At 41.7% G+C, this 13532-nt stretch overlaps 1 protein-coding gene across 2 annotated transcripts in view; it reads left to right on the plus strand.

The window, feature by feature from the left end:
* The window catches only part of Arhgap10 (Rho GTPase activating protein 10), a 284074-nt gene that overhangs the window by 71294 nt on the left and 199248 nt on the right, over positions 1-13532 (plus strand). For both annotated transcript variants that reach the window (XM_047567505.1, XM_047567504.1), the window contains exons 2-3: positions 1495-1590; positions 1662-1723. In XM_047567505.1, coding sequence (XP_047423461.1) covers positions 1495-1590; positions 1662-1723 — 158 coding nt within the window. The remainder of the gene's footprint in view (positions 1-1494; positions 1591-1661; positions 1724-13532) is intronic.

The following is a 13532-nucleotide window of genomic DNA, read 5'->3' on the forward strand; positions in this document are numbered from 1 at the left end:
GACAGTTTTAAGTCAAGCAGAGGTGTGCCAAGTTTCTTGAGGTGATGGCTCTATTGGCACAGTGTCACTTTCCCCATATTCTGCTGGCCGTGGGACCATCCCAGATTCAAGGCCTGGGAAAACAGCCTCTAGTTATCCTTGGGAGGAGCTGCAAAGTCACACAGCACAGATGTGCCTTCCAGATTTGCATTCCATCCGGTTGTCCTTTGCTTCCATTCTCCAAGGGCAAGAAATCGCAACCCTGTCTTATCTTCTAATGGTTTCACAGTTTTGTCTTTCCCATTTAGGTCTTTCAGTGGGTTTTTTATTTTAAAGAGAAAACGTGAAAACAGTAAGACAAATGTCAATTTCATATCAATTTGCTTGATATGAAATTTTAACACAGTGTTCACATCATGTGCTGAGATGAGCTGTGGGGAATATAGGAGTCATTGAGCAGGTTCTTGGAAAGTGCTTTAGATCAAAGGAACACTGACATATATTGGTCAGGGCTTGGGCTTTGGGTAGAGGGCTCTTGAGTAAAATCAATCCTTAACTGTTGTGGTAGTTGTGCAGTCTTGTGCAGATTATATAACATCTCTGAGCCTTAGGTGTTTCCTTTGGAAACTGAGATAATTCATTTTATATATCTTGCGAATATTGAATGAGATACAATATGCATACAACCTGGCGTGGGGAATGGCCATTGAAATAAATGTTCACCTGTTATATTTTTGTGGTGCTGGGGATCAAACCTTGTTCATTTCAGGGAAGTGCTCTATCCCTGAGCTTTATCCCTCAGCTCAGTAATTGTGTCACACTGGGCAAATCACTAAAGTACAGTTTTTTTTGTGGGTTTTTGTTTCGTTTTTTGATGGTGCTGGAGATGGAATGGAGGGCCCCTACATGATAGGCAAGTGCTTTGCCACTAAGTGACCTCCCAGCTGTTGACCAGTTTTAAGAGTAGAGTTTCTGCTATTCTATTAATCTCTAATGGAAAGAGTTGACCTGCATATTTCTTTTGTATAATTCTACCACTTGATCTTCCCCTCCAGTTACCCACTACCTCATGCTGCTTTTGGTGAATGTTCTGAGTCTTCTGGGTTTTTCTGGATGGAGGGGTTATCTGGTAATTGGTTCAGAATACCTGGGTGGCTGACCCTGGACTTGTGAGACCCTCAGGTTCCATACCATGACTGGCAGCCAGATCTCCTTGGTCCCCAAGCGCTATCAGGTGTGTGCTGCCCTAAGCAGATCCTGAGCTTTTGAAGCGGGCAAGCTCTGACCTAAGCCAGCAAGGACAGTGCTGTAGGGAGCGGTGTGAAATAATCAGAAAGGAGAAGATGGGGAGGGAAGAAACGATCCTCGAGAGGTGTCCAGAGGGTGACAGATTGAGCGCGGTGGGAGTTGGGTTGGCCTTCGGATTGGGTAGAGAGGAGCTCTACAGCTCTACCCATCTTCTAAGTCTTGACTTGAAATCAGCCCCCAAGTAGTAATTGTACTTCTCTTTTCTAGGTCTTTCAGCTGCCCAGCGAAAATTCGCTCATTCACTCAGAGACTTTAAATTCGAGTTTATTGGCGATGCTGAGACTGATGATGAGCGCTGCATAGGTATGAGCACAGGTGTTTGGTTTACTTTTCTCTACTGTGTCCACCAAATACTCACTCCTTTCTCCTTGCAGATGCCTCCTTACGTGAATTTTCAAATTTTTTGAAGAATCTGGAAGAACAGAGAGAAATTATGGTAAGTAGAGAGGGATTTAAATTAACAAGTCAGATTTCAAAGGGAGGATAATCCGGGCTTAAGAGCTGGTTCTGGTAGAAGTTTGGATGCAATTTATCTGTGGGCGCAGTCGGGCATTTAGAGGGAAGAACCATGGATAGAAAGGTTTCGAGTCCCCACCTGTAGTGCCGCTCTGGTGCTGACCTTGGTCGGCTTCTGGACAAGTGTCTGGACCTTTTGACTAAAGCCCTGTGTCTTCATCTGTAAAATGTGGGGCCGGCTGCTTTTTAGCTCTGTTAGTAGCGCAGCACTTTCATTTACATAGAATCCTGTGCTGAGCCTTAACATTTTACAAAGCTAAAAGCAGAAAAGCTGAGGGCATGGGAGTGATGTTACAGCGTGACTCACAGCTCTGTAGGTTGCTAGGCTGTGTGGGGAGGGACAGAATAACAGGAATGTGCCCCTCCATCAGGTGCCCCCAGGTGCCTGGTGCTCTGCTGAGTGGCTTGAGCAGATGATCTTGTTTAACACATGCTCAACAATGAAGTTGGGGGATATCGAATAATATTTGTTCACTCGTCCTAAAAGCTTGCATTTTCTTCCTATTGACATTGAAATCAGTCAAGATTTGTAGTAGATCACCACTGGAATATGACACACTGTTCATCATGGTTTTTCCAGGCTTTTTTTTTTTTATTTTTTTTTTATAAATAAGCATACAAACTTTTTACTAGGTTCTTGAGAAGAAGTACTATCTAGAATTATGTTGAAGTGTAAGTGTGAGGGTTTCAGATGCAGTAGTAATGCTAAGAAAGTTAAGACAGTTAACCTTGACTGTTTCTCTAATACTGTCATTTAATTTTCACATCAACTCTTCAAGGTGGGTACTGTTATTGTACCTTAACTTACAAACAAAGAAGCAGAGTCACAATAATTTGACAACAATCACCTGGTAAAGTGAGAGGTAGCCCTGGGACCTGGAAAACATGGGGAATTTGCTCCCCCATCCCCACAACCAGCTTCAAAGGGTGTGTGTGTGTGTGTGTGTGTGTGTGTGTGTGTGTGTGTAGTGTTGGTGATCCCAGAGCCTTGCACACATAGATGTTGTTTTAATTTCTCAGGTGGTGAGTGGTGGGGATTTCTGTTGGGTAGAATTATAGCAGGGGCAGAAGTAGGAGGGTGACTTTTTTTTTTTGCAGGGGTGGGGGGAGTGCAGTTGGGATTAAACCCAGAGCCTTGCATGTGCTAGACTAGTGCTTTGCTACTCAGTTACTTCCCCAGCTCTTTTTACTTTTTATTTTGAGACAGGGTCTTACCAAGCTGCCCTTGCTGTGGTTGAACATGTGATCCTTTGCCTCAGCCTCCTGAATAACTGGAATTAGTCATGCACCACAGGGTTTGGCTGAGAAGATACTGAGTTTGATTTAAAAAGTGATGGACAGATGTATTCTAGAAGTCTTAATATAATTTATACTGTTCCCTAAGTTCTGAGATAATGGTATGTGTTGGAAATTCCATGGAGGAGATGTGAAGATACTGTGGTCCTGTTAGTTTTTTCCCATTAGGCACACAGTGACAGATCTGCTATTTGTGTGATTCTATAGTCACTGATTGTTGAACTATTTAGGGAAGACTAAACATGATAGTGGAGAAAGCGGTACCAAGACATCTTTCTGTTGCATGAACTGAGTGTGCAGGGTGATGAGAATTCTTTGTTAATAGTGTCAGCTTTTTTTGCTCAAGCCTCTTGGGTGTTTAGTTCTTTGCTGGGACCCAAGCATCCAGCAAATATTTATTGAGCTCCATCTGTGTTCCAGTTACTGTTTAGAATCTGAGGACACGGAGACAACCAGTTCAGGGTCCTTGCCTTCATGGAGGTTACCCTCCAGGGAGAGGAGCCATAATGAATGAACACAATAACATCCTGAGGCAGTTATAAACAAAACAGAATGTCCTGGGGAGAGAGTTGTGCTACAAAACATGATAAAGAAGGGTGAGGATCAGAAGTAGACAAGTGACTGGGCACTGTGGCGTGCAAGCCTGTAATCCCAATGGCTCAGGAGTATGAGGGAGGAGGACCTTGAGTTCAAAGTCAACTTTAGCAACTTAGGCCCTAAGCAACTTAGTGAGACCCAGTCTCAAAATAAAAGGGCTGGGGATGGAGTTCAGTGGTTAAGTGCCTCTGGGTCCCTGGTGCATCCCCACCCCCTGCAAAAAAACAAAACAACAAAAAAAGGAGACCAAGTGTGTTAACTCTGAGTGGTGAAGTGCTGAAGGCTGTTTCTTCAGAGGACGGTACGAGGCATCCTCCCGGTCTCTGGAGGAAGAGTTTTGGGCGGAGTGGGCTGTGTTTCCGCTCTATGGAAATATCATATGACCACTGTCTATTTTGATATTCAATTTGTTTTAAGTTCCTTGGAATTGTATGGTCAAAGTGTCATGTGACCTTAGACTGTATGATGCAGATGGCATGGTTCTCCGAGCTGTTAGGTGACTGCTTGATTTAATCTCGACTGTGATGGTGGTTGGTAGGGTCTCTGTTTTAGGTAGGACCAGTGTGACAAGGTTGGGTTGGCGGTGCCAAGTAAAAGTGAGAGTAGAATTGGGTCTGTAGAAGGCCATTCCTGAGAGGAATGGCACAATGTGTTCCCCCCCCATTTGTGGAATCAGACATCTGCTGGGTAGCAGGAGCTCAGTGGAGAGCAGCTACTGCCAAGGAGAGGATTAACAGAGTCTTAAAGCTGTCTTCCTTTTTAATTTAAAAATTGCAAGCATATATTGAAGTAGAGGGGAAAATTCAGTGAAACTACATGTACTCTGCACCCTGCTTCACAGCCAATCCTGTTTCTCCAGAATTCCTCCTTGCTTCCTCCATTGTTTTGACAGAAAGCCCAGGATCATTTCATCCACAAATAGCTCAGATCAAACAGTAAGTCTTAATTTCACTAGTAATTAGGGCATATTCAAATTTTTCTCATATTATTCAAACTGTTTCTTCTCCTCTCCCCTTCACTAACAATTGGTCTAGACCCAAATGAATTACATTTGATGCTTAAACTTTCTAAGTCACTTTAAATCTGTAGGTTCTTCTTATTTTTCCCCTTGACAGGAGTTTCTGGTACTTTTCTGGTTTGTCTGAAAATTTTTTTAGTACTTTCAAGATATCAATGAGTTGTAATAATGAAATTAAGAACAAAGTGTGACATTTATCCCATATGATGTTATTTGTAATCTTGGTAGTGGGCAATCGCTTATTTTTGGTAGTCATGAGATTTGTGTGGAATCAGGGCTGCATTTGCTTCTTCAAATACCTCTGAATGCTGATGCATTACTATACACCAGCCTTCAACTTATAATAACAGATATTTATTAAAAGAAATTTCTAGCATCATCCTAGAGAATACCGGGTAGAATGTCAATTAAAATGGACTAAGTGCAATCCCAAAGGTTGAGTGTGGCCACCATGGAGAGGGCAGCAGCTAATAAGCCTGTGGCTGAGGAAGACGGGAAGGCGGAGCGTTGCAGCTGGGAGTTTGTGGGGTGGAAACGCAGGGGCGCGCCTTTCTGCAGTTCTGCAAGCTCATGTCTCCTGAACATGGCAACAACCAAGGACTTGAAGTAGCTAAAATGGATGCCAGTACATTTTGAGAAATCTCTAAAAACTTGTTTTATTAAAATTAGTGCAAATCAACATATTAAAAGCCATAGGTGAAAAAAATGCAAAATGACAGTGGTCAGATGGAAGCAGAAGCAGAAGTAGTCTACAGTTGCTTCCAAGAATTGATACAATTCTAGGGATGACTTGATCTCCCAAAGTAATTGGGTTAGTGTTTCCTGAAGTCCTAATTAAATAATGATGGAGCATAATTGAGTATTCATAATTAAGGCCGAGTCAGTAGAATAAGAAATTTTTAAAAATCCAGTTAGAAGGCAAAGATTGATGCCAGATACTTAGTTTTCTACATCCTAAACAAACTTTAAATAGAACTTTGTGTTTTAAGAGGATAAAGTCATCTATCAGGAAGCTCAAGAATCAGGAACAAGTACCTGGGTGGGGTGTGTGTGTGTGTGTTTAAAATGCTTTAAAATATATTTTATTAAATGTGGAGATGATTTTCAAAATGTTCATAGCTTTTAAATGTGAGAATTGGGCATACTGGTGATTCATTGTTATCCCTAGTTTTTTGAACTCCTAAACATTTCCATGAAAATAAACTAAATATTATGTGTACATATATTTTTTCTAAGGAGTTCATCCAGAATACTGAAGTCTTTAAAAAAGTAGGCTCTCCTTTATTAGAGCATTCTAATTATACATAATATTTGAGTTCATTTTGACAAAATCATACATAGTGAGAAATTTGCTTTCAGCCCCCATTCTTCCCCTTTTCTTCCCCTCCTCCTACTCTACTTATCTTCCTTTTGCTGCTTGTTGGTTTTGAGCCAACAACTATATATATTCACGTGCCTCATCTGTATACCCAAGCAGGCTGTATCTAGTTCAGGTATCACTGTGTGCCAAGCACAGTCTATAAAGATAAAGACATGGTTCCTTCCCTTGAGTGGTTAGCCTCCCCTGGGGGAGGTGGCAATTTTTTGTAGTAATGGAGGATTGGGAATTCAGGATAGGCCTCCTACAGAGGTGAATCCCAAGAGTGAATCAGTTAGCCAGCTAAGGAAAGATGAATGGAAGTGCAAATTTACTCCTGGACTGGAAAGAGAGGAAAGGATCCTTTCCTTTGTATTCTTGCAAACCCCCTCCCCCAGTCCTGTGATATTAAAATTGATTTGGGGACTGGGGTGTAGTTCAGTGCTGGAGCATGTGCTTAGCCTGCTTTAGGCCCTGAGCTTAATGCCTAGTGCCCCCCCAACCCCAAAACAGCAACACAACAAAAAACCATAAAATAAAGCCAACCAAAAAAAAAAAAAAAAAAAAAAAAAAAAAAAAAGAATTATTGGAGAGGGAAGTGGAAAGATCACCAGTCTAAGAAAAGAAGTCAGTGTTTCCGTCCACACCCAGAAGTCCAGTTCCCATGAATGGATGCGCCTTGCCCTTTAAAATGTCAATATTGCCTTCAAAACAGTGCTCTGAAGAGAGAGTAGTCTTTACTGCTGCTGCTGATGCCAGCTTTGACTGTGGAAGTAATGTGGAGTCAGTAAGGTACAGCTGGTGGCCAGAGTTAACTGTGCTCGCTCCTGCGCATGTTCTGAGGGAAGTGCTGTGTGCTCTTTTGCTGCCAGCTCCTGGCAGTGTTCTCTGGCATGGCAGGACATATTGTACTTACCTGAGGTGGGCAGCTGTCCAGGAAACTAAGGACATTTAAAGTAGTGCAGCAGTGTTTATGATGCTCTTCAGAAAGCCCTTCAGATTGTATGGATCTCTTTACATGTGTCCTCTTATCAGATCATTGTGATTTGTCTCACTAGCCTGCAAATGATGGCTCAGTTTCTGAGGATCCTGGCACCAAGCCAGCCCTGGTGTGAGTGTCAGAGGTTAGGGAAGCTGCAGGAAAGGGAGCAGGCCTGGAGAGGGAAGGCAGGGCCTGCCAGATGGGGCCCAAAGGCACCTGTCCACCTGCTGTGCTCATTTCCCATTTGGGCAAGAGGCGCTTTGCAGACACTCTGTAATCCATTGAGACCTTGCTTATTTCATCTTGTTTTTCTCTCATCCTTCACCCTTGTGAAAACACCAGGCCAGAGGACACCTGCTGGGTAACATGCCCTGAGTTTAGGTCCCCCTAGAGAAGGTCCTGAGCCGAGTCTTGAGGCTTTCCTCCTGGTTCAGATGGTCACAGGAAAGGCTCATACTTGACTTCCCAGCCCCAGTTCACTCCTTTCTCGTCATTCCCTCAGGGTCTGCTGTCTCTTTTGTAACATTTTGGATTTTTTTTTACAATGATTTCTATTTTGTTCCCCAACCCCCTCCCCTTTTAATAAGTGTGTTATAAGTGGCATACACCTGTAATCCCAGCACCTCAGGAGGCCAAGGCAGGAGGATCCCAAGTTTGAAGCCAGCTTCAGTGAACTATTACAGTTTGAATGTGAGCTCGTGTGTGAGACAATGCAAGAAGGTCCAGAGGAGAAATGATTGGGTTAGAGTCTTAACCTAATCAGTGAATTAATCCCCTGATAGGGATTAACTGAGTTGTAGTTGAAGTGGTGGGGTGTGACTGGAGGAGGTGGGAATTGGGGTGTGACTTTGGGGTAATATTTGTATCTGGGGAGTGGAATCTGCTTTCTGATCATCATGTGAGCTGTTGCTCTCTGCCACACTCTTCTGCCATGATGCTCTGCCTTACCTCAAGCCCCTAGGAATGGAGCCTGCTGTCTATGGATTGAGACCTCTGAAACCATGAGCCCCTAAACATTTTTTCCTCAAATCGTTCTGGTCAGATCCTTTTTAGTCACAGCAGTGAAAAAGCCGACTAAAATAGCAACTTAGTGAGACCCTGTCTCAGAAAGTAAGGGCTGTGAAAGTAACTCTCCTGGGTTCAATCCCCAGTACCTACCCCCACCCAGGAAAATTTTTTAGTGGGTGTACTCCTCTAATCCTAGTGACTTGGGAGCCCAAGGCAGGGGAATTGCAAGTTGGAGACCAGCTTCAGCAACTATGTGAGACTCTGACTCAAAATAAGTGAAAAATAAAAAAGGCTGGGAATATATAGCTGTGCCCCTGGGTTCAATCCCCAGCACTGCAAAAACAAACAAAAAAATCCAAGTGTTTTATAATGTTAAAATAATATTGGTTAAAGTGAGTTAAATCTATTTTGACTTTTGGAGGAAATTTCATAGTATTCTTTCTTTAGTATGCTCTGGACAGTTGTTCAAGCACGACACATGATCCATCTGCATCAAAGGGAAACACGTCAGAATGGCTTATTCTCTGGCCCGCCCCAAGCCTACCGAATCAAATTCTGGTGTGGGTTCTGCCAGCTGGTGCTTTATTAAGCCCTCCAAGGTGATTGAGGCATATAAAAAATCAAAGCCCCTGGCCTTGGGTACTCTGAAATCTTGGTTGGCAATCTTTGCCTCACAGCTAGATCTGTCTGTTGAATATACTACAGATTGCTTTTTGATGACCTCATGTCTCCCAGGAGGTTAAAGTAGACTTTCAAAGCTTTTACCTGACATTTGCAAAGGATCGGAGGCTTAATGGAGCAGGTTTCTTCTGTTAGGCAGGCATTTCAATGTTGCTTAATTTGTGTTTAATACTGCTTGGAGTTCCTTTATGGTCATAAGTACTTAAGATACTGGATGCCATTGGAAAGATGCTTTTAGTTTGATCTTAAACTAATTATAATGATAACAAACAGCTCTATCAAACTTGTTTTAATCATTTCTGCAGATAAAGTAACACATTTTTACATGGGTTTGTGTTGGCAGGCACATTGAGAATGGGAAAAATCCATCTTATGCCTATTCATGCAAAATAATTGTATTTGCTTTAAAAGTTATCCATGACCTAGATTTAGGAAGACTTTTCTCCTTGGAACTGACCTTTACCATTTTACAATATTGCTTTTTCATGTCATTCATCTTTTCTTATAAACCCATTATAATTCATTCAGATGAAAACCTGTTTGTCAGGGATATACCTGTTGAGAGTTTATTATTTACTTACCTAGAATCCTATAGCAATGACAGTGAAGACTAATGCAAATAAAAATTCTGGAATGAATGAGGATTGTCTTGGGCAGGAGGCCTGGACTCCTTTCTGGAGCCCTCTCTGGGTAAGGCCTTGCCCTGTGACTCAGTGTCCTCTTTGGTGACTCATCATCATCTGTGGCCTCCCAGCCTGTCATTGCCAGATTCTACTTCCCTATTGAAACCTACATTTCCTGTATTTGATTTCCTTGGGGCCTGTTCTTTGCTTCTGAGGAATCAGCTGGCTCCAGACTCATCTTCCTTCCCCACCCCAACATACACCCCAAAGGACACCAGAAGGGAGGCAGCCCATTCATTTAATTGTCCAATTCAGAGGGGTGATTCTGTCAATGGAAATTAGTTTAGCTGAATCTGCTGTTTTATGGGGCAAATATTCTGGGATGGACTAGGACACCGAGGGTCATTCTTTAGATTCTGTCGTGAAAGTACTCAATGGTAAGGTCTCTGAAAAGAACTGAGAGAGAACTTAGGGAAACTTGTATTTAACCACATTATTAAAGAGAAATGAGGAAATTGGAGCTCACTGTAAGCTGGGGACAAAGACAAAAATACTCTTTCATCTTCTGGTATCCTAAAGACATTCCTTGTTTTCAGGTCTTTGTAAGACTTAATTCTGTTCCTACACTTCGAGTGTGCCTGTGCTGGGGATTGAACCCAGGGCCTTGTGCATGTTAAGCACATGCTTTATACTGAGCTACACCCATGACCCTTTCTTGTGTAGTTGTCTACCAAGCAGCTGCCATGAAGAGACAGGAATTTGGTTGTTGCCCCTCCTGGCCTGTTAGACAACTATGGCTTCTTAGTCTTCTAGTTCACAAACCTTTGGAAGACCACTTAAAGAAGAAATCGAAGTCTGGTGGTGGTTGTAAACCTTCCACTGAGACCTTCTGATGTAGGTCAAGGAAGTACCAGAATCGGTGACTTAAAGACTATTGTGGAAGAAAATCCTGGATGCCATAGTGAAGTCCCCCTTAAGGAAATAATGCACCTCCAGTGTTTTCCATGGTGCAGAAAAAAATAGGGAAAACCAGATTTTAGTATACAACATAATGGAGTGTTTTCCACTTCATGGTGGAATGTTACAATCAATGAAAGATAGCATGGAATTCATGGTGTGGTTAGAGGTCCAAGGGAATGCCAGTAGAGTGAAAACCTGTGGACTCTGGGAGCTGTGCCAGTAAGGAGACACCTCTCAGATGCAGGGAGATGGACCATTATTGACTGTCGGGCCCTGCTGCTTTGATCTCACATTGCATTAATGTGAGGGCCATGCCTCCCACAGTCTGCCCACAGCCAGTGACTAAGCGTGACAGGGACATTCGAGGTGACTCTTCGGGAGACACTGAATCTTCTGACAGGCACTTAATCCAGCTTTCCTTAGAACTACTCTGGGTGAACCACATCCACCTAGCCTGCCTGCCCTCCCTGCCTTCTCCTTTCCTGGGATCAGACCTACATTGGTATCTGGTGGCTCTCTTCTAGGCTTTTCCTCTCACCTCCCATTTTCACTCATAAATGTTTTCCCTAAAACATTTCTTGCATTTATAAATTGTTCTTGGTGTCCGCTTCTTAGAGGCCCCAACTGACACAAAAGCAGACGGTTTTGAATCAATGTGTCAGGGGACTTAAAATATAATATTCATTGTATTCATTGGTTATTGTTACCAGTAGCATTTATATAGATTCAGGTTTTTTTTTTTTTTTTTTGTACCAGGGATTGAAACCAGGGGCGCTTTACCACTGAAGCACATCCCCAGACCCTTTTTATTTTTATTTAGAGAGTCTTACTGAGTTGCTCAGTACCTGGCTAAGTTTCTGAGGCTGGCTTTGAACTTTTGATCCTCCTGCCTCAGCCTCCCAAGCCACTGGGATTACAGGTGTGTGCCACTGTACCTGGCAGACTCACTGTTCTCTAAGTCACCTAAATGTGTGGGAGAATCTCTTGATTCATGAGATTGAATACCTGCTGTGGGCTGGTAGTGCTCTGTGGATGCAGTGAGGAATTAGTCTCTCATCCAAGATGGTGGCTATAGCTGGTAGCCTGATGGAGGTTGTTACCAACAGTGTTTTGGCCCTACACACATCCTTTCTTTTTTTCTCTTGGCCACTCTAGTAGCTTATGTATTACAGAAGGGCTGGAGACCCAGTCTTTCTGTCATTGGTCAAAGATGCTCTTAATATTTTTCTCAGTTTATTTCCTTATTATGCATGAGGTTCCTATTTCTAGCTATGAAACTAATACTATTCATTTAAGAAACAGATCCTTATTTATTTAAAACTAAAAATCCCTAAATCTCAAATTGTCTCATGATAATTTTATAGTGTTCTGACAGGCTTATCTTTCACTTTTATGGTTTTTAAAATCACTCTCATAATGTTCTGGCCAAGTATTTATTTAAAAAAAGAAGCAAGGTCCTTATTGTCCTTAAAGCACACAAGCAAAGAAGATTGAGGTTAAATATCTATGCATCCTTATTAGGTTAACTCATTCCTAAAATACTTAGGAGCTTTTTTTTTATGATTCTCATTTTTTCCCTAAGCATAATTAAAAAAAAAAAAACAATGATAGAGGGTATTTGTGAAAATAATTGTTACTTTATTTTAATTAGTCTTTTAAAATTGATGCTAACTTTCTCTTTTCTGGGAGTGGGGAAGGGGAAGGTCTAAACAAGCCCTAAGATACTTGTCTGTAGAAGAGATGCGAAGAGCATTTTAATCTTTGGTGAAACATAGACTTAACTTTTGCTCCCATCCTTTTGTTAGGATTTGGTATTGAAAGTTGATTTAAAACCTATTACTGGGGACGTTTTATCCCCTGGATTATCTCTCTGAAAGCAGAAGTGTGGTAAATGAACTAGTAAATTTGAAACATATTATGCAAATAGGAGCCCTGTACTGTTAAGTGAGGCTGCTGTGGGCTGAAAGACTCAGGCATTCAAGGAACAATTTTGTATTAATTGGCTCCTAATTTTCAAGTTTAAACTCTGTAGAGTTAATTTATAGCACCTCTGTCCCTGTTAGTGCTTTGTATATGGGTTCATTAAAATTCTCACTTGTTCTTAGTTTGAACTATTACTATAAAATTTAATTTGGTTTTTACAGTATTTTTTTTTTTTTTTCATATGGGGAGGATTACATTAGCTTGAGCTGTGCTTAAAATAAAATACCATACAAGGATTCATTTAGAAGGTAAAAAGACTTCAAGTTTGACATCCCTTTTCTTTCTTGGGTTAACATAGGTAGGAAGAAAGTATCAATCCTGTGTAGCTGAGAATAATCATATAACACAGGAAATCATTTCAAGATAGAATAGTCAGGGCGGAGTCATAGTGAGAAAACAGTGGATTCCTGGTTTTCACTGTGGCAGGGGGTCTTAACAAAATTGATTGTGATGCTTTTTCATATTTTGTCAATGTCAGAATCTTTGACTTCTATTTCATCGGTTTTTTTATAAAGTAAGAGGACTTCATTGGTCATTTTAATCCTATTAGAACTTGAGCATAGATTGATGGGGAGGATATAGTTCAGGGTAGCAACTGGCTAGATGGAGAAAGATATCAAAATATGAGCATCCATGGAGAGTAATGTAAGTACTAATGAGTTCGTTTAATCAGGAAAATTTCGGGTAGGAATTTTGACAAAAATGGTCTGACAGCATTTTGACAAGATCATTTGTACAGTTGTGAAGTTTTAAAAATATTAAGCCTATATTGGTTTGGTTTCTCAGTGGCTAGTGCTAGCGCTTCTGAACAGAAAGGGATTTAACAAAGACTGCAGGATCTTTAAAAGGTTTTGGGAACCAGGAATGACACCCAGAGTTGCATCACAGAGCTGGGCTTGGAGAGGACACTGCTACTGCAGGAGGGTGTGGGTACTGTTTGCACCAGCACCCCACTGTGCCTGGGGCTCGAGGTAGACTTGCTGCCTCTGGACACTGGGGTAGTTGCCACCTCACTGAAGTGTCTGGTCAGTGATTTTTTTTTTTTTTTTTTAATATCAGAACAGGTAGTCTTTTTTAAAAAAAACATTTATTTTTATGTGGTCCTTAAGATCAAACCCAGTGCCTGAACATGCTAGGCAAGCACTTTACCACTGAGCTACAACCTCAGCCCCTGATCACTGATTTCTTGGAAGAACTAGCTAGTAGTCTTAGGTGTGAACATGT

Source organism: Sciurus carolinensis, chromosome 10 (genome assembly GCF_902686445.1).
Source record: "Sciurus carolinensis chromosome 10, mSciCar1.2, whole genome shotgun sequence".
NCBI classification, from domain to species: Eukaryota; Metazoa; Chordata; class Mammalia; order Rodentia; family Sciuridae; genus Sciurus; species Sciurus carolinensis.